The 22,982-nt window shown below is 35.9% G+C and overlaps 1 protein-coding gene across 1 annotated transcript; it reads left to right on the top strand.

The window, feature by feature from the left end:
* Positions 1-8,520: 8,520 nt before the first annotated feature.
* tmem200a (transmembrane protein 200A) lies at positions 8,521-22,713 on the top strand. Its single transcript, XM_073855791.1, has 2 exons — positions 8,521-9,119; positions 20,579-22,713. Exon 2 carries the CDS (start codon positions 20,597-20,599, stop codon positions 22,067-22,069), a length of 1,473 nt encoding a protein of 490 aa, XP_073711892.1. The 5' UTR covers positions 8,521-9,119; positions 20,579-20,596; the 3' UTR covers positions 22,070-22,713.
* The last annotated feature ends 269 nt before the right edge of the window (positions 22,714-22,982 follow it).

Consider the following 22,982-nt stretch of genomic DNA (forward strand, 5'->3'; position numbering starts at 1 on the left):
CATCTTGCAAACAGAAAACCGCATAGCACTTGCCCCTCCCACAAGAAGCGGATTTTGCCTCTGACACCCGTCAAATGCTTGCTTTTTCCACCCGTCTACTTCGCTCTACATGCGCGAATGCATTCAAACTGTTCAAGTGGCAAACTAGACGCGGTAGACGCCTTTTTGACGCCTGAAAAGCGGTTGGTGTAAACGCAGCATAATACAATATGTTTGGGTGGTTTATGGTTAAAAAACACATTATGTTCCACATACCATACATTTTTGTAGCTCCAGATTTCCCTCTCTTTCTGAAACGCACAGATTTGAAAAGCTCTGTGTCCCTGATTGGCCAGCTAATCTGTAGGTTGTGACTGGTCTGAATACCTCTGACGTCAGCTGGAAACGTGACGCTCCTTACCATGTTTGAAAGATTCGCTCACAAGGCAATGCTAACAGGAGTTAACTTACAGGCTGTGAGTCTGAAGTAGGAGGAATTATGATCATGTCAGTCTTGTCCACATCACCAATCCCAGGAAGTAAACTGTTGCTTACAATCCATGTGTTTGTTGTAGTCCAAGAAAAGAGATTTATGTTGAAGACGATAACTCACGTCATTGTTTATTTGGGGGTTTGTACCTTTTGCATATCATTAACATGTACTAATACACAGTGAAATCTGAAAATTTTAACACAGAAAGGTAGGCCTGGTACTAGAGCATGAATGCAATATAGAAATCACATGCTCAATCACACACAAATAGACACACACAAACACACAAAGGTATGACTGCCACAGAGATAATTTTTTACAGAATTTGGCAAAAATCAGCCACAGATGCAAAACAAAAATGTAAAATGCTCACACAGGTGTGTGCCCGCGCACACATATACACACACGCACAAACACAGACTCACAAAGACACAGTAAAATTTACACACATATGAAGACACAGACAAACACAAAAAGTCACAAACACACGCACACACTTACATTTAGTCAAATTTCTGTGTCATTTTGTAAAAACAGACATTTTAAAAATGCATCAAAAACTACAAAAAATTATACAATTTGAAATAATATTTATTTTTAATGTCCTTTCTAATGTTTATATAAACATAAATTCACAAAATGTATCATTAAAGTATTGATGTTGAGCAGTCTCTATGGGCATCTGCTGGTCAAAATGATTCTTTTATGTTTTTTTTCTAAACACCAAATGGTTGAATTCAACATATAACATCTATATCAATATCTAAAAACAATTTAAATACAATTTTGATCACAATTGATATGAATTTTTCATAACAATGTGATATTTTACAGGCAAGCTAATAGTGTAGTTGAGGAATTGATTGGTAAACAGTACAAAAGTTCATATGTCCCAAAACACAGCATTAATCTATAGATGGGAATTGAACAAAAAATTATATATTATTTGTATCATTAAAAATGTATATATTTTTGTAATCACTCTTTTAATTTCTGGGGTCACTTTTACCCCCAAGCAACTCTAACATATACAGGAAAATAGGGGCTTATGAGGGTTAAAAGATGGATCTAATGGTCTTGTTTGAAGACCCTGGAGTTGTTGATGTGTTCAGTAAGACTTCCTGCAGGGATTAATCTTTTTTGTATGATAACAGAACTAAAAATGTCTGATGTTGTATTTGTCTTTTATTCCCTGAGGTGAATCTTATTGACTTCTGATATACGCTTGTGTAAATAAAAAATTTGCATGTAAACACTTGTAATACCATGTATTTATATCTGTTCAGAAGTCAGTCTGGGTGATATTAGAGGCAGACAGATCGTGAAAGTCATGGGAATGTAAACTGTTTACGCTGTACTGTCTGATAAACACATTTCAGTATCTCAGACTGTGCTCTTACTCTAAACGTTGATGTACACTTGAAGAACTGAATGATGTAGAGCTGTAGATCTATATCTGAGTATCATCATGCATGATTTAAATCACCACAGACATAAACATGTGTGTCATGAAAACAACAACAGATAAGCTTACGTTTCTATCCATTTACCGCCCAACAGTTGTAGTTACATATCAGATGCGTTCATTCTTCTGTTCTTAACTTTTGGTTAACTGAGAAGAAATGCTTATACAGTCTAGTTGTGTAGTTAGCAGATAGCTGCAGGAGAAAGCTGGAATGTTTGAGAGCTCTAATCATGTTTCCTCTGTGTGAACTTGTTTTACTTCCTCAGTGTCATGGCAACAAGCATCTGTGTAACCATGGAGACCACGCAGTCTAAATGTTAATGTTCTGAACGACTGCCGGTGCCATTTAAAAATATGTGCTGACGGCCTTTATTATCGGAACAATTATCATACATAATAAATGATTTCAGAGCATTCATAATGGGGTTTTGTGTAAAATATGACCTTTGCATCATCACAACATCTGTTGCTAATGATAAAATGCTCTTTAATAACAAGACCAGACATTTAGTCTTTATTTTATATATTTGCTCTACATCTGAAATGTACATGATAAATACAGTACAGTACTTCATTCAAGATAAGCAATGTTTTATGTTGTTTTTATCACTTTCATTTTTATTTCCATTTGAGTTTCTCTGTCCATATGGTTGGATGATTCATCTGAAGCTCTTATTAAACCCCTGTCTGTATGTGATTCACATTATCTGACATACACACACGATAAATGCTTTAGCAAAATGAATTTTAATAAAGAGCATCCAAATATTTGAAATTTAATTAAAAGATGAATCCATCAGATTGTGTCTGCTATCAGAGGAAATATCAGCCTGGTGGATGAGATATAAGATAAGTCAAACCCAATTATCTTTACCTCCTAATATTATAAAAAATGTGCAAATTATGAAATACAGGCTTTAAATGTATTAGTACATCTAGGAATTACCAATATTAATAAATGTTCATGTGTGGCTTTACAGTAAGGTTAAATTTATTAGTAATTCATTAGCTAACTTATACTAACAATAATCAACATGTTTTTACTACATTTATTAATCTTTGTTAATGTAAATTAATGTAAATAAAATGTATATTTGGTCATGTTTGTTCATTGTGCATTAACTCTTGATTTTAAAATATATTAGTAAATATCTAAATAAATACTGTGGAAATATTGTTTATTTCTAGTTTAGACAAATAAAAAGTGTTTTTTACTGTAAACATTGATGTCAATTTTATTTTTTTATGTTTGCAGTGTTTTATAAATACAGTAAGATGTCATTTTACACAGCTGTAATCCGTTTGAGTTTAATTCTCCTTCTTTCATTTTCTGTTTTTCTTATAGATTACCCACTTTACATTCTGCTGTGAAAAAATGTCTAATGATCATATTCTGGTATGTACACACAGTGTTAGAACTCTCTCCAGCTGTCTGTATATTTATATGATGTTAAGCTTTAAACATTTGTCAAAGGAAAAATGTCTCCCACTGTTGTGCTATCAACATGGAAAATATGACTTGCCTGTTAAGATTGGAAACAGATGGAATTCCATGGCTGGTGTTCGGCCGAGCAAAAGATGTTTCGAGAAGAAATGTCCTGATGTTTTAAAGGCGGGGCACATTATTTTTGAAAAACACTTTGGAAAAGGGAGTCGGGCCGAGTACCAAAACACACTTGAAGCCAATCGGCAAGTAAGGGGCGTGTCTACTAACCGACTTCGTTGTCTGGGTTGCGTATGTGTGACGCAGATCTATCAAAAGAATGTCCAAATTCTATTGGGGTAGGGGCGTGTTTGTTTAGGTGATTTCAAATGTCAACATTGGCTTTCAGAGATCATGCACTCTGCCTTACATATGAGACACAAATCTGCTGTAAAGAAATCGGCCATGCTGTTCCAGAAAAGCATTCATACTTCAGAATTTTTGTCCTTTGGTTGATGGGATGCTAAAAAATGATTGAGAATGAGGTGTCACGGATTATCTCTCTTTTGTATCAAAAAATACTTGAAAAGGTAGCTGCACCACAATTGCAGTCTTATTTAGAGAAACATAGTCTCGCGTAGCCAGGTGTTTTTCACTGCTTTTTCTGGACAAAGCCTGTCCGCCAGCTGTTTGACCGACATGCCAACAACCAATCACAGCTTGTTTCGTCTAGCGTCACGTTTCGGACTCCCCACAATAACGAACGAGCCGGCTGGCAACAAGTAGGTTATTGAAATAACTAGCCAACCGAATAGCATCTAAATAAACAACATTACTCACCATAGAACAACGTTGTGCACTTCATCAACAGCCACACCAATGACACGTTCCCGTAAAACATCTGTTTGAAGCATATCTTCTGTAAATACGATTTACTTCGACATTCCCACGGGGTTTCCAGAAAAGTGTACGAAAAACATCAGACGTTTAGCCAACAATCTGTGGGCGTGACGTCTGAGGCTGAGACTAAGAGACACATAACTTTTTTGAACCCTTCCAGTCTGGTTTTCGTCCCTCTCAGAGTACAAAAACAGCTCTTTTAAAGTTGATTAATAGCCTCCCTTTGGCTTCTGACACAGGTGCCCTTAAACTAATCGCAGTCTTTGAAACTGTTTGCCATTTAGAATTCTTTCTATTCTATCTGTTTAGATATCACTGGTACTGCTCTTCAGTGGCTAGCATCATATCTATCAGAGAGACAGCAATTTATTAGCCAAGACAAGCAGACGTCTCGTACTACGACAGCGGTCTCCCTGGTTGTACCTCATGGATCTGTACTTGGTCCGCTTCTATTTATATTTAATATGCTACCGCTTGGTCAGATCATCAGATGTCACGGTCTCAATTTTCAAAGTTATACAAATGATATAAAAAATGTTTTCACTTTTCAACCCAACTTAGCTTGTCCACTCCCTTCCATTGTTCCTGGCCTTCAAAGAACTTAAAGCCTGAAGATCAGATAACAACTAAATGCAGACAAAATTCTGCTGGTTGGCCCTAAATTGCAGAATTCTTCTTATCATGACATTTTTATCAATATTGATGGTGTCTGGATTCAGCTCTGAACAAATCTGGGAGTACTGTTTGAGTCTAAGTTATAGTTTGAATCATATATCAGCCAGATTGTTAAATCTTGCTTCCTCCAAATGCATAATATTGTTTGTTTACATCCCTCATTTAATGTTAAAAATGCAGAAACTGTTATCCATGCATGCGTTCATAACCTCTATGGGTTATTGTAACTCTTTTTATAGCTGGTTAACAGCCAAGCTTTTTAACCACCTCGAAATGCTCCTTATACTGCATTTAATTTAAACATTTAGTCCTGGTTTATAGGGCATCGCACCTGCATGTTGTTAGTGCATCCATGTGTCCACTACTTTGTGTGGTAGGGTGTTTAGTATTATGGGCCTGAATCATTTACATTTACAGTGAACAACAATTATGCATTATGATGGCGCCAGGATTTCCTCAGCTTCTTGTTTGAGAGTCTTTTCATAAATAACAAAATGAGATTGCAAATATCACAATCCTGTTTCAGTGCCAGGTGGAATGCTTCATTTTTTTCTGAATATGTGCAGAAAAAGCTCTCATTAAAAGAAGAACATGTCTAAATTTAGACCCTCTTTGATAGTGATCACACCTACGCTGTCTGCAGCGGTACGTTCATCCTCTTAATGTCTCAATCCGCCTCTCTTGTACGGCTGACTGAATTTAACTTCTGTTAAACCTGAAGATGAGATCGCTATGTTCCTGTCCTGTTGTTTATACTCAATGATCACCTGCTATATTTCACCCAATACAGAAGTAATAATTGAATAATTGACGACAGACTGTTAAATTATTCAAAAATAATGCACACCCAACGTGGTAGTGCGGCACGACGTGAAGTGATTGTGCATTATTTTCAAAAATTTTTAAAGGACCAGAGTCATTTATTTCTCTTATACCACGGTTACCACAGACATTGCTCTGGTGGTTATTTTAAGACATTTGACAGGTCAGGTGTGCATTTTACAGAAAAAGAATTAATACCTGTGGAACATTTCTTAACCAATCAGAATAAAGCATTCAACAGGCCCAGCCTATTCTCATGAAGTGCATATAAATAGCACGCAGTGGGAAAAGTCATGCAATACATGCAGCAAATTCCAATTTTGCATGATATGATACGCCAGTCCTTCCCGTTCACTCAATACGCTGCATCTTTTCGTGTCGTTTTATGTATTGGTTTCTCAATTTTTTCATTTTTTTTACCATTGTCTTTGGGGTTAGAAACAACTTTTTGTTACATAAAATGCCATCCTATTCCAAACCCCAATAGGCTTTATGCCCAGCTGCACTACTTCAGCCACCTCCTTGTTTCCTGTCTGCCATTATTGGACAAACTGATTAATCCAGGTGTGCCTGATCTCAGTAGTCACAACAACATCAGTTTGTCAAATAATGGCAGACAGGAAACAAGGAGCTGGCTGAAGTTCAGGAAGTAGCGCAGCTGGGCATAATAAAGCCTATTCTAACCCCAACTCCAAGCGACCATGGTTTAAAAATAAACAAAAACATGAGAAACCTATATTTATAGCAAATCCCAAATCTAATGCCAATTCCAAGCAACAATGATTTAATAAAACAGAACAAAGATAAAGAAGCAATACATAAAACGGCACGAAAAGAGGCACCATATAAAATGAGCGGAAGGACTGGCGTATTAGCCTATATGCACGCAAGATGGGAATTTGCCGCATGTATTGCATGACTTTTCACACTGCCTGCTATCTACCCGAGAATGGGTTGAAAGACTTAATAAATGTAAATATCATCACATACCTGAAGTTTCAAAAACAATATTTCTACTCAGTTGAATATCAGAAATATAATACAAATTTCTTAAATAAATAAAATTATTATACCACCATATACTGCATGAGAGAACACAAATGTTGTAAGTAATGGATTTAGAAATATGTAAAGAATGTGTTGAAGAAAACTCTAGATTTAATACACTACATAGCTGATTTCAATTACAATTGCATTGTGCATGTGTGTTGTTGAATGTTTTCCTGCTGAGATATGAGTGTACAGATGTTACTAAGAAACACTTTTAGACTTACTCCAAGCAGATGTTTTAATAAATGATTTTTCTCATTCAGTATTGGGTCTTATAAGCATCTCTTGTTATTTCTGAAGCATTACACTGCTGTTACTCTGGTGTTTATATCAGATTAATTATGAAGCTGTGGGCTGTAGGGTGCAATAGAGACACACAGAGATCATTACAGTCATAATTCATAATTATAATGAAAACTCAAACCCAAGCAACATCCAGGGGTGTAAAATGAAGAGTGTTTACAAGAAATGAAGAGACTTTCGGAGAAAAAGTGAGAGAAAAAGAGCATTGTGTATTCTGCATAAACACAGCAAACCAGTGCAATGTCGACATCTGTAGCCATTTAAATAACATATTTTAATAAATTAACTCTTTAACTGCCAGGCAAACAAGTACAATCTGCTTTAAAAAAAATCACTTGCAGAATAGAAAATAAAGCAAATGTGAATTCACGGTTCTAACTGAATGTTATTCCGGCGTCACAAGAGAGCTGATCAAAGAGTAAGCCTATTAATAGATGGGTTTTCATTATTTTTGGCCAAAAACTACTTGCAGAAAGAAGCAACGTGTTCAAAAGAACAAAATTGTCTCTTTCCATTTCAAAGTAAATTAAACGTAGCTACAAGGTAAGTTATGATGAATCTTCTCTCATCTTCTCAGCAGCAGATCTTACTGTGTGTGTTTGGGATAAAGACTGAGTTTGAATGACAAGCTTCAGCTTTTTTCAATGACCAAATTTACATTTATACAGTATGCCACACAATATGTATCTGCTTGTTATGCTGTAGAAAATGGGCCACATGTGGTGAATATAAAGTTCTGACATATCGTGCCTGATAAAGACCTGAAAACTGAATCATTGCACTATTAAATTATATTTGGAGCATTTTAATCAGTGTGCAGGCTTCTTTGTTGTTTTTTCTGTGATTTATTATTCATTGCCAGCACCTGAACCCAACTCTGGGTATTTTGGATATGTAAAAACAGTTAATCAGTGTTCATCGGTGTGTGACTGTGTGTCTTTATCTACACAACGAGTATTTGCCTACACAAAGTTGCCAGATGAAGCACATGAGAAACTAATGCAATTACACCACACACGCACATCATGTAGCATTTGAGCACAAGTTATATTAATTATTCAATCACACGACTTTCTGGTGTGTTTCCACTTTATGAGCATGTCTTCTTACAAAAGGATGATTTTTTATGATTTATGTTTGGATATTTTAATCCTAAACAAATAAATTATTCAGATTGGTACACGCTTTCCCTCCCTTACGAAAATTAACCATGTTTTTTGTGGTAAAAGTGTAGTAACCATGGTTGGTGTTGGTTTACGCTTTTAGAAAATCATGGTTATTTTGTGATTACCATTATTTTACTCGAGTAACCGTGTTTTTATTTTTTATTGTAGTAAAACCATGGTTAATATTTGTAGGGCTGTCAGTGTGCGTCATCGTGAACGGCGTCACGTGGGCGTACAAAAACCGTGGAGCTCACTCTGGCAGTTAGAAATGTTTCGCGCCTTGGTCTCGCGACCGCCGCCTCTCTTTAAAAAGAACACGGTATTTACGCGTATTTATTGCAGTAAACCTAAGACATTTACTGACGAGAACCCGTGTGTGTGAGGAGATTATTGAGATATCCGAGTGGAACAGAGGGAAAATCATCTGTGCACTGCCATTATGGATTTATAATCGAGGAAATGTCTTCCGCACGAGAAGATCGACTAGGGGATTTTGCACAAGAAAGAAAAAAGTAAATACTTTTTTTGCTTTGAAATATTCTCGTTTGGACCATATTTTGAGGGAGACTTGTTAAGTTTGTTTTGAGGTAAACTCGCGTATCCAGCTGTGGACGCGCGCTGGGGTCCATCAGAGATGGAGAGGATGCGCGCGCTTGGATGGAAGTTTTTCCTCAGATGTCCAAATACAAAACCTCTCGTCCACTGGATTATGAAATGACAGCTCAAAGCAGTGTATAATAAAGTATTTATGAAAGGATCCGCAACAGGAAAACCGAAATAAGCTAATAGGAGTGATCTAACCCGTGCGTAATGGACACATAACATCAGGATATCAGCATACAGGTGTGTATTGATCTTAAACATCTCAGCATACAGGTGTGTTTGATCTTACACATCTATTTCAATTCTTCATCACACATGTCCAAAAAGCCTTATTACATTGTTTACAGCTATTTTGTTTTTATGCATGTGGATTTAAACGATGTGAGACTGAGAGTCAATATTAAGTAGATTTGTAATGTCAGATTCTCTCACCGAGCAGTTTGTTTTTAAAAACTGGGTGTTTGTAGAAATACAGTGATTAATATGATCGGGTTTATTATCTCTGCCACCTACCCATACACCCCAACACACCCCTCAGAAGTCAGACCCACACATTCATACACACACACAAACACACTCGCGCGCGCGCGCACACACACACCTTAGGAACCCCCCATAAACAGACACACACAGCCTCCACTGACTGAAGATGATTGTGGGTAGTCTTATATTTTCATACAGTGATAGTCACCATAAAGACATTTTAATCTTAAGTTAAATCAGAATTAAATTCATATAGCATTAGCTCACCATACATTTTTAATTATATTTAATTATTGCATGTTTTTGCAATTTCTCAATTTCTGAGTAGTAAATGTGTGATAATAATCCACAGAAACTTCTGATCTAAAGTTTAAGACAGAATATGATAAGTACACTCTTAAAAATAAAGGTGTTTAAAACTTCTTCAAAGCGATGCCGTATAAGAAGCATTTTATTGTATTAAAGAGCCTTTATTACATTGCTAAAAACAAAATTATTTTGTGTATTTGCTGCAATACAATGTGTTTGCTGGTTTATGATATTATTTATATTATTTTCCACATACATTATTGTTGCTCCTCTATGCCCTGCCTCCCAAAAACAGGTTGATTTTGTACAAAGTTCATCGTTCTGAGAAGCGCAGTGTCCTCTGATTGGCCAGCTAACCAGACGTTGTGATTGGCCAGAATACCTCTGACATCAGACAGAAATGTGATGCTTCTTAACGTATTTGAAAGATTAGCTCCCAGTGTAATACTGACAGGAATTAATATCATCTTGCAATACGAGCCGAATCTGATCCAGAAAATGACCAAGCTGATCGATCAATTTTGCCAGCGCGGCTTGAGCAGAACGTAATGGATTGGTAATGTAAGGATATTAAAACATAAAACTATGTCTGCATTTGTGATCGTAGAAAAGATAAACAACAAGCGCTACTCTTCACTGCTCAAAACTTGTGTTTGAATCATGGTTTAGTGGTCAGTTAAATTATTTAAATTTGAAAACATAAACATAGACAAAGTTTAAAAAATTTAAAAAATGTATTTCGTAAATATATATATATATATATATATATATATATATGCTCTAAATAAAAAAATATTTACACTTCCAATAAAAGTTTTCGAAAGATGGTTTTGGTCCTTTCAAGTAGTTGTTATCACGCTGATATATGTTCAAGTGTTCATTTTTGTGATAAGTTTCATTTTAGCTTGTAATTTGATGCTATAGAAACGCGTGTCGTTATGATTGGAGTGGTTGAATTGGCCGCGCGAGCGTTTGGGCGGAAGTTTGATACCGCGGCTCCGCCTCTAGCTTCACGGACGATTCCTTCTGCGCATGCCTTGGCTCCAAACTGACGTTTTTACGTAACATGGCGGCGACCGTGGTCCATTTTTTAAACTTTGTCTATGTTTATGTTTTCAAATTTAAATAATTATAGATAACAAATTCGTTATTTATAATCTAAAGTATTTTTATCACTACACAGATCCTTTTTTGAAACAAATGTTCTTCCGAGGTTAAAAGTTCTTTGTGGAACCATTTAGCCAAAAATGGTTCTTCTATGGCATCGTGAAGCACCTTAATTTGATGAAGGTGGATATGACGATATTTTTATACATTCTACAACAAACCCACGAGCTAGGGACAAAAACACAACCACACATTCAGTTACTCAATGACTTGCATCCTAATTTTGTCAGTGTGTGAGAAAGATGGCAGTCATGTAGTCTCTCACTCCGTTTGCATTCTTAATCAGCGAGTATGACAAACTTCAAACAGAAGAGGGTGAGATTTCTCCAAATACATAGTTGTGAATTTTAGCAAAATCATGTTCTTTTAAGAGGGTTATCAGGACGATATGGCAAACTGCAAACTGCTCTGTACTTGCAATGTAATTTTGTTAATGTTCCCACTGTAGCTTCACCGAAAAGACCAATGTTTGGCAAAATCCAAAGCGCTAGCAATGCCAAGATCAAGATTATCACAACACACAAACTGATGAAATGTGCATACCATAAACGCACTGCAAGTTGCTTTGGATGGAAGTTACTGCCAATTGCAAAATACAACAAACTATCTATGAAAGAGATGTTTAGCAATCTGTGAAACACATGGTTCTCACACAGTTAGTCATGGCTCATTGGCAGTTCAAGCATTCTTTAAAAATGGTCATTTCAAAGCAACAGACGACCACAGACAAATCTTATAATGTGTGATGTGTGTTTGTTTGCATAATCACCACCTCCTCCTCCTTTATCCCGAGGCTTTCATCTCTTCTATCATTTTATGATCACAGCTTTGTTGTTTCAGTGAACATTAACCTTATGTCTGTGCCATGTATTGCTCTACTTTTTTGACATTCTTCATTCTTTTAAAGGTGCTGTAGACTGTAAAATTGTATTTATCTAGTCATACGAATTCTGTACATTGTGTAGACACATCGTGAGCCTCAAACACGACTGTTTCCTCCTAATGTAAACCTCGTGCATGCAAAAGACCACTGGAAAACAGATCAATCTAAACATAACACCAACTGTGATGTTACAGTCGAGATGAACACCCCCAACATTAATTTACAAATTAAATTAATGACAATTTTACAAAAATTGTGACTGCTAATTTAGCACTATATGCTAGTGTTTAGGCTAAAGTTCTACTATTGACGTTACAGTTTTTTTTGTTTTTTTTTTTTTTTTTTTTTTTTTTTTTAAATTTTTTTTTTTTTTTTTTTTTTTTTTTTTTTTTTTTTTATTCAACAGTTTTAATGATTTACAAAATTGTATCATGTTCCCATTTGTGACAATAGAAAAAATGCACAACAACAACAGATACAAACAAAAAATAACAACAATAACAACAAAAAAAGAAACACCAGAGGGGAATTATAAAAGGTTAAACATTGAAAGTAGTTTTTGACCTTTGAAGGATTTTTTGTTTTTTATGTCCAACAAAGACAAAACGTAAGAATTATAATCACCCAGAAATACAGATAAGAGGGGCTTCTTTCCGAGGAATTTGCATTTGTGGATATAGAATTTGCCAAATAAAATAAAAAAATTTATAATATACTCAATACAATGGTTTGAATTGTGATAAAAGAAAATAATATCAAAAGTGTTGATGCATATTTCAACATATGTTTTTTCTGAGAGATAGGTACACAAATCATTCCAAAAGGTTTTAACACAAACACACTCACAAAAAAGATGTATAATTGTCTCTTCCATGTCACAAAAGGTACATTTTTTTTCAATGCTTTGCATATATTTACTGAGAACACTGTTACAAGGATAACACCTATGTAATATTTTAAAGGTGACTTCTTTTATCTTGTTTGACAATAAATATTTGTGTGGAAATGACCAAACCTTCTTCCAATCAATGTCATATAGCATCATCCATTTAAAAGAAGATGCTGGAATAGATTTTCTATTAATGAGTTTACGAACAAACAAATTATCAAATTTGTCATCAGAAATCAAAACTCCTTCAATTGTAACATACTCTTGACATAAAGAAGTAGAGTTACATGTTTGTACCCCTTTCAAAAGAGTTTTTATACCACTTGGAATTGCGTTGAATACAGTAAAATACTCTTTTGATGAAATTTCAAAATCAAATTTCTTTGAAAAATCAATAAAGGAATAAAATTGACCATTGTCATCTATTAGCTGATGCACAAAATAAATGTGGTTTGAGTACCATCTCTCTAAAAATAAAGATTTATTTCTGTAAATAATATTCTGGTTGTTCCAAATAAAACATCGGTGAGGTGAGAAATTGTGTTTGTATATCAGTAGCCATGATAACAAAACCTGCTGATGAAATTTAGCTAATTTAATAGGCAATTTACCAAGGGAGAAAGGGCACTGCAACAAAAACTTAATACCTCCTATTTTCCTAAAAATAAAATTAGGGACAATGTTCCATATAGAGTCTGTTTTTTTGATAAATCTTTTTAACCAATTTATCTTTAAAATGTGGTTAAAGAGGGTAAAATCAACAACTCCAAGACCTCCATCACAAATTTCATTTCTTAAGACATCTTTCTTAATTTTGTGTGACTTATTTTTCCAAATAAAGTTATATAATAATTTATCTAATAAGGTACAAAATGACTTGGAGCAATCCAAAACCGAAAAAAGATATGATACTCTTGATAAGCCCTCTGCTTTTGATAATAGCACTCGACCAGTGAGAGACAAATCTCTTGCCAGCCAAGAATTAAACTTTCTTTTAATCACATCTTTAATAGGATTATAGTTCATATCTGAAAGGGCCATATCAGGATTAAGAGAAATTTTGACACCCAGATAATTAATAACATCTTTAAGCTGAATTCCACAAATTATTGTTTTATCAATTTTTTTTAACGACATTATTTAACATTTTGAAATATTGAGAGAAAGGCCAGACATCTGAGAAAAAGTTTGAATGATCTCCAATGCTTTAGGAACCTCTGATTGATCTTTTAAGAAAAAAGTGGTGTCGTCTGCGAATTGGGAAATTTTTATTTCTTTATCATTCAATGTAATACCTTTAATTATATTGTTTTGAGAAACCATTAAACTTAAGATTTGAGTCACTAACAGAAAGAGGAAGGGAGAGATAGGGCAACCCTGTCTAATTCCTCTGCAGACAGGAAATTTTGCAGTTGTTCCAGATGTGAGTTTTACACAGCTATTTCCTCCAAAATACAGTGTTTTTACTGCATCAATAAAAAAGGGATTAAAGTTAAAGAAATTTAATATATTGAAAATGAAATTATGACTAACCGTATCAAATGCTTTTTGGAAATCTAAAAACATAATCAAAGCAGGATCCAATACTAAATCACGATATTCAATCAAATCGAGTACTAACCTTAAATTATTTGATATGTGGCGGCCCTTTATAAATCCAGACTGGCTCTCATCAATTAAGTCATCCAGACCATACTTAAGCCTTTTTGCCATAACAGATGCCAATATTTTATAATCATTATTTAATAATGTGATTGGGCGGTAGTTATCAATCAGAAGAGAATCTTTTTGAGGTTTTGGTATTAAAGTAATGACACCCTCTCTCATTGATGGCGGAAGTCTTCCATTAACAAAGGATTCTTCATAGACTGCTAATAGAAATTTAGATAAGGGGTCACAAAAACATTTATATAATTCTGCGGTAAGTCCATCACTCCCTGGAGATTTATTATTTTTTAATTTATTGATTCCTTCTTTAATTTCTTCTAAAGAAAGTTTCTTAGAGCAAATTAAATTAAAATCATTACTAACAGTTTTTACTGAAGGAATAGAATTTAGAATAGTAAAAGGGTCACTATGAATGGTATCATTTTTATATAATTTACTAAAAAAGTCTGTTATATGAGATGAGATTAGATTTGTATCTTCACAAACAACACCATTAATTTTCAATTTTCTAATCATATTTGTCTCTATTCTTCTTTTTTCAAGATTGAAAAAATATTTACTATTTTTTTCTCCCAACTCTAACCACTGCTTTCTTGATCTAATAAAGGCTCCCTTAGCTTTTTCCTCATATATTCTATTAAGTTGGTTCTGAAGTTTATTCATGTGGGTCTGTTCTTCAATAGACAAAATGTTTTTCTCTGTTAAATTATTAATTTCAGTTGTAATTTCAGTTAACAACATTCTTTTTTTGATGGCCAATGTTTTACCATATGTTCTAACAGCACATCCTATTTTAAATTTCAAAAGTTCCCAATATTTTCCAAAATTGCCAGAATTGCTAGCAAGGCTCCAATGACTGCGTATAATTCTATTTAAGATGGATATTAAGTCTTCACAATTTAGTAACGAGTTATTGAGTTTCCAATACCCTCCACTAATTCTATGTTCCTTACACATAGAGAGTGCAATTTTAAGATGAATAACTTTATGATCAGTTAAAGCAGCAGGCATTATAGAAGTATCCAGACAAAAGGGCTCTATGTCTGATGAGACCAGCCAAAGGTCAATACGGGATTGTAAAGTGAAGTTTTTGTTGCTCCAAGTGAACTGTTTAGTAAGGGGATTTTTTATCCTCCAAATATCAATTAAATCAAGACTATGACTTAAGCGTAAAAGATCATTGGATTCATTGTTAGGTCTAGGAGGGAACCTATCAATTGAGTTGTTCATAACCAAATTAAAATCACCACCAATAATTAGTTTAGCATCAGGGTTATTTCTCATGACAGAATTAACACAATTTTCAATTTCACCCAATAACAAAGTGTTTGTAACTTTTGAGCAGTATCCATAAACATTAACAATAATGAACTTAGAATCATTTAAACTAATTAGAAGTATCAACCAATGTCCTTTAGTGTCCCCTTTGCTCCATAAACATTTACCTTGAAATGTATGTGACAAAACTGCAACTCCGCCCGAAAGGTTTGAACCGTGTGCTAACCACATCTCCCCGCCCCATTGATTTTTCCAAAAATTAAAGTCTTCTGGGCAAGAATGAGTCTCTTGAATGAAAATCAAATCACTTTTGCATTCTTTGCAAAAAAGAAAAAAAGCTTTTCTTTTAATTAAGTTCCTTAAACCTCTGGCATTAATAGAACATAACTGTAAAACCATTTAAAGTTAACCTGAACAAATAAAATGATAATATGAAGAAAAAAGAAAAAAAAGCTTGCTTTTCTCCCTCTGAGAAAAATAGGCATCAGCCATATTGCAATAATTATGAATTAAATGGTAAATACGGAGTGCTTATCTTTAAATCACACATTTCTGATTTTGCTCTAACATTAAGGCAGCAGCCAAGCAATTACTTGTCAGGAACAATTTCTTTACCGTCAATGTATGCTTTAGATCCGATAAAGTAAGCCCTTCTCCCTTCACTGCGTGCTTTTTGTACATGAGGCCAGAGCAGAGCTCGAGACGCTTTTTCTTCTTTTGTTAGGTCTTCTCCGAAGCGTAGTTTGCGTTCTTTGAGATAGGCGCTGTTTTTTGCATTTTTCCAGATGAGATCTCTGACCCAGCGCAGCGCAAATAGGATGATAATGGACCTCGCTCGACCTGCCACTGGACGACCCAATCTGTGAGCCACATCCACCGCCTCCCCCATCTTATCCGCAAACTCAGGTATCACTGCTTTGCAAATCTCCGTTACTTGAACTTTGACATTTTCGGATTCCATTTCTGGAACTCCATACAGACGTAAACACCACCTCCTTTTGTATCGCTCTGCTTCTACAATTCTGTTTTCCAACTGAACTATAGCGGTCGCTTGTTCGGCAACTTTGGCTGTTAGTTCACATTTACTCCTCTGTAGGTCTACAATCTCTGCGTTAACAAAAGTGAGGGATGATTTCAGTTCTTCAATAGTGTTTGAATTTGTTTTTATCATTTCTTCAAGTGAGTCTGCTCTTTTGTCGAGTGCTGCGATGATGTTTTCTTGAAGCTCGTGTAACGAGAGATCCGCTTTAGGTTTCTTTGATGCTGGGCTCTTAATCGGCGTTTCAGGTAGCGGTGTAAACGACCCTCGGAGATCAAGGTCTTTGAAGGGCTGGTCCTGCGATTCATTTTGTTTTGTATTGTATGAGTGGTCTACCGTTTTCTGTAGATGTTTTTTCTGTTTTGCTCCACTCATTTTTGCGTTGTCTGCTTTTGGCTTCTTGTCAAATCTGTTTTTTTCCTTTAATAAGTTATTGTGGCAATTCACTTTCAATGTTCGAGCATTCCAACAGTTTAAGCACTTTAATCAATGTAGATAAATGTTTTAACTAAGCATCTTGAAGGAGTAATAGCCAAAGCCTATCTGGAGAAACTTACAACACGTGCATCTCCGGCGCCATCTTTCCCGGACCCGACGTTACAGTTACGTTTTGCAGGTCCATGCTGAAAAAAAACCCACTTAAAAAAGTAATTTAACAATTTCCAAACAATTGATTATTCCTCAATATCTGTATTTGCATCTATCTGATACAGACTCAAACATAAGGTCTGTTTAAACACACACAGAGCTACTGAAGGAACTGTTCTGAGAAAACAGCCAATCAGAGCAGAGCTCAACATTATTATTCGTGACCCTTCCAAATAAGGTAATAATAGACCATTTTATTCTAAAAGCAAATCCTAGGGTTGTAAATAGACATGTACAACCATTTCTGGATAATTTTTGCACTTAATAAAGCCACATACCTTCTATGTCAGAGAAAAATTTAACAGATTATTTCAATGCATTCTTTGGCACCTTTAATTTATGAATACAAAATCGAGGCCAGCTATATTTAGTATTTAGTATTGGGAAACCCTCTTCAGAGCATTCGTGAAAGTGTTATATGAAGTCAACAGTAATAATGAGTCAGTGTTGAAAACTGAGTGAAAAACAAAGATGGAGTTGAAACAGAGTTTAAGTGTTTTCTAAGGGGTTTTCCACTTCAGATGAGGAGTGCAGAAATTCTAGAAACAAATTTTTAACCTGCCAAATGTAATCTTTAAATTTCATGTTTCAAAAGCAGTGTAAAAGGACTCTCAATTGTTAATTTACAATTACAAACATTTATGCATTTGGTAGATTAATTGATCATTTGTTTGAAAAGTATTTGTCATGTTCTAAATAAAAGTCGTTTTATATAATAAACTGTCTGTTTTTTACCAGACGGATAATTATAAATATCAACTGATATGGAAAAAAATTGTGCTATTTTTTTTTTGGCCATATCATCCAGCCCCAACTGAAAGTGAGATTTTCTCCCGTTTTCTCTATATCTTCAGGGTTATCAGTGTCACTGTAACACTGGCATTAACTCAACATAACAATTTGATGTCTAAATAAAACACTAAAGTTCTATATTTTTCTTTATCTTTTAGGCTAAAAAACCCTGATAACTGTAAACCATCTTATCATAAAGCCCAGTTTCACATGGATTTATAAGCTAATCAGTAAATTTGGAGAATCCAAAAAAAAAAAACAGTAAGAGGCAATGTTGATTATTTTGATTATGTTTTGCTGTCGCTGTTTAATGTTTCCTTCATTAAGGAGTATAATGTTAACACACCATTTACTTTTTTTGTAATTTTAAACATGAACAGTCTGAACATAGGAGTAACAACAAGCAAAATTGTTTTGTTTTTTTAACACGTACAGACATCACATAGACAGACTGTGCTTTGTGTTTGGGCATTTATGATGACTAATACTTTAGAGTTTTATTTTAGAGGGTAGTTTAAAGGATTAGTCCATTTAATGGACTTTAATGGACCCCAACACTTTAATGCGGTTTAAAATTGCAGTTTAATAGGACTCTAAAACAATCCCAAACGAGGCATAAGTGTCTTATATAGCGAAAAATATGCACTTTTAAACCACAACTTCTCGTCTATTTCCGGGCCTGTGACACGCCAGCGCGACCTCAGGTAATTGCGTAATGACGTGGAAAGGTCACGTGTTACATATATAAAACGCACATTTTTGGACCATTTTAAACAATGAACTGACACAAATACATTAATTAGTATCATTCAACATTCAACAACGTCGAAACGGTCCTCTTTCTACACACTTTTAAGCACTGGGGCGGAGTTTCGCAATCTCATCCGTCACCTCTTCACACGACCGGAGGAAGACAAGAAGTTGTGGTTTAAAAGTGCATATTTTTTATTTTTCTTGCCAAAAATGACAAAGATAAGACCCTTGTGCCTCATTTGGGATCGTTTAGAGTCCTTTGAAGCAATTTAGAACTGCATTGGGGCTGTTGAGTGTTGGGGTCCATTAAAGTCCATTAAAATGAGAAAAAAACATAATTTCTTCTCGACTGAACAAAGAAAGACATCAACATTTTGGATGACATGGTGGTGAGTAAATTATCTGGATTTTTTAAGAAAATTGACTAATCCTTTAATCATTCTTTTCTACTACTATTTACAGAATCAGAGAAAGGGCAACAAAAAATAAGAGAAAAACAGTGAGGAAAACAAGGCCCATCAGCTGTGTTTTCTAGCATTATAATATTGATTCAGTGTTTTTCTCGTGTACTTTATAATTAGGCATCTTTCTTTGATCTTTGACTTTGTTTTGCCTCCTTTGAAGCAGAAATAGGATAGCAGAATATGATTATACAGTATGTGCAACACATTTATGCAGTTCTTATAAATTCAATAAAAATTTATTTCTGTAGTGCTTTTCACAATTTTGCATACAAAGCAGTTGTACAGAAGATACATTGTGTAGATATAGTAATAATAATGTAGATAACGTAGAATAATAATATGGAAATAGGGATCAAAATAGGGATGTGGCGGTAAGGAAATTTTTTGGTGGGGGGTAAATTGCTTACAAATGCCTGTGTCGCTGTGTGCATTTTACTTACACTTTTGAACTGGCAGCTATTTTTTTTTATGAGGTGCTTGCGTTAAATCGCTTAGAAATGCACATGCAGCCGTGAACATTTTACTTTCACTGCCGGCAATGCACTGCTTGCTGGCACTTTTGACATGTTGTCCGAATGGAAGCCTGCCTGTCCCAAGCTTAAATCATGACAACTGGCACTTATTTTCAAACGTTGCTTAAATGGTGGGTTTATTATTATTATTTATTAAAAACACAACGACAAAAGATCGACCAACTTGCTTACATTAAACTTTATTAACAAAACGGATAAGCATATGGCATCTGCCATCGTCTTGTCATTCGCCTCACTGCTGCTAATGTGGGGTGTGACGGTGATTTGATTAAACACTTTTTATTTGTTGTTTGTGCTATCTAACTGAACTAAATGATTTTGTTACTTCAAAACGACAGTGGGGGCAGTGCCGCGGTGGGCAAGTGATGAAATCGTGAGCGTCTGACCATCGTGTAGCAGCAGTAACACTGCGCAACAAGCCTAAATCACAAAAACATTGTAATTTTATTAAAATCCTACAGACAATTATTTCTACAGTTATTGCTAATGTAAATCTTTTGAAAAATTAGCAATAATACCATGTACAAAATACCAGTATGTAATATTAAAAAAATTCTGGTTTTGTTATTTCTTTTATGTCTACACTGTTTACTCCGATGTCTTTACTGTCTGATCTAAAATGAATTTTCTATAAAACAGTGCAAAGCAATGCAAAATTGAGAAGGCGCTACAGAAACTGGCTTTAATACACCTCTTGATGTCAACAGAGAGATTGAAAGAATGAGCAAAGACACGAATCTGAAACAGCTGAAGCCTTCGGCTCATTTGGTTTGTTTATTTGTTTGTTTTGTAGGCTTGCACTGCCATAGCAATGATTGCGACCGGAGGAGTGCTCACAGGGCTCGCAGCATTGAAAAGGCAAGATTCCTCTCGCTCCCAGTTTCATCTCTCTGCTCCGAGTCCCGCTCCTGCAGCAAAGAAAGCATCTAAACGTAAATCTCGAGCTGATGTGGTGGTGGTAAGAGGGAAGATCAGGCTGTATTCGGCCTCTGGGTTCTTCCTACTTTTGGGAGTACTGATTCTCATGGCAGGCATTGCCATGGCTGTTTTAGGATACTGGCCTCACAGGGACCACCAGAAGGCACCAGAAAGCAAGATCTACACAAACGACACGCAAGTCGAGCGTGAACGAGTGAGCTCCGTAGCGCAATTCCTTGAGCAGCACATGCATTCGGAGAAGATGAAAATGCTGGGTCCGTTCACCATGGGAATTGGGATTTTTATCTTCATCTGCGCTAATGCCATTTTACACGAGAACAGAGATCGTGAGACAAAGATTATCCACATGAGGGACATGTACTCAACTGTCATAGACATCCACAGTCTCCGGATCAAGGAGCAGAAGTGTACCAACGGGGCCTACGTGGGTCCTTACGCTGATGCGGATAATATTCGTTCTTTTAGACGGGACAGTCAATTTGCTTCACGGCTTGCCGCTAACACGCTCATGTCCTTTTCTGGTGACATCCGTTTCTCCCACAGGACCAACTCGGCCGAAGATGAGGAGGGTCTAATGAGTGAGGCTAAGGGAGGATTAAGCCTGCTGTCGCCTACCTACAAGAACCAATCGGAATCTATATTCGGGTTTCAGCCCGAAATGGGTCGTAAGTGTGGTGCGCTGAAGAAATGCCAAACGCGCTCCATCGTCTCGTCCTCCATCAGCGCCTTCACGTTGCCCGTCATCAAACTCAACAACTGTGTCATCGATGAGCCGGACATCGACAGCATCACAGAGGACCTGGAGCCGAACAGGGAGCAGTCCAGACCTCAGTCTATGGAATCATTAACTGTCCCCGTTCCTGATGTCACCAAAGCTTTCAAACCTCCCGGTGCCCAGCTGCTTCGGAGCAACTCCGCAACGGAATCCCCCAGCCCCACGTCCTACCGTTCTTCACTTTCTCCCGGATCCACCAGCAGTAGATTCCTGTCACCCGGAGCGGATCGTAAAGACTTTGGTTCCAATAGCTCCCTGCACATGTTATCGGCCCATTCCAAATCTCTGGATTTGGAGAGAGGGCCCGCGATGCTGACTGTCCAGAGTGAACAGAGGAAGCATCCCAGCTGGCCTCGACTTGATCGCAGTAATAGTAAAGGATACACGAAACTGGAGAACAGAGAGGACCCTATGGACAGGCTAATAGTGCCCCCAGTGGCCATCAAGAAGGACTACACGAAAAAGGAGAAGCTTCTTATGATCTCCAGGTCCCACAATAACTTGCGTTTTGAGCATGATGAGTTTATCAGCAACAGTCTGAAGAGAGGCACATCAGAGACCAGATTTTAAAATCTAAAGGGGCGGTTTCCAGGACAGAGCTTTTCCTAGTCCTAGACTAAAATGCATGTTTGAGCTGCCTAAATTTAAAAACACAATGTACTGACATATCTTAACATAAATCAGTGCCATTGTTTTGCCTCAAGATGCACACCAGTATTGTTTATGTAAGGTTTGTTTGTAAAAACTACTTAAATGTCCTAAAGGCCTAGATTAATCTAAACCCTGTCCGGGAAACCGCCCCTAAGAGTTTTAAAGATTCAAGAGCCACCAAAAGAATCTGTCTGCAATACAGGAGACGAGTTTGTGCTGTTACTAAAATTATTTGCAGAATAAACCTTGCACAGAAAGCTCAGACATTTGTGACCTTTATTTGAGATTATTTTTACAAAATAGTGAAGAGTAATGATAAATGAAAGTATTGGGACATAGCAACAGTTTAATAACAGATTGATAAACCTTGTTATAATGTGTTTGTATTGTATTTGACAGAACCAGATGTCTGTTTTGAGTGCACTATGTGTGTTTTACCAGATACTTTTACTGTGGGGGCTTTAAATAATTTATTGTTTAAAAGACACGGTGATATTTTTGAAGAGAATCTTTTCATGTATAATTTATCTGTTTCTCAGAATAAAGAAAACCTTTGCAAATACTGTTGTCTTGATTATTGACATTAAAATGAAAGAGAAAATTTTGTCACGATTTACTCACACTCGTCCTATTGTTTTTTTTTCACGAAATACGATGGAGGGATTTTGGAGAATCTTTATGGTTCAATGATTGTTTACAGTGTGACAGGTGTGGTCTGTGGGGGAAAAATATGCATAGAAATGCTAAATAATATGACACAGATTTGAAATATGAATATGGGTGCATTTAAATTTTTGCATTTGGCAGGCGCTTTTATCCAGAATTAAACATG

This window comes from Misgurnus anguillicaudatus, chromosome 18 (assembly GCF_027580225.2).
Source record: "Misgurnus anguillicaudatus chromosome 18, ASM2758022v2, whole genome shotgun sequence".
NCBI lineage: Eukaryota > Metazoa > Chordata > Actinopteri > Cypriniformes > Cobitidae > Misgurnus > Misgurnus anguillicaudatus.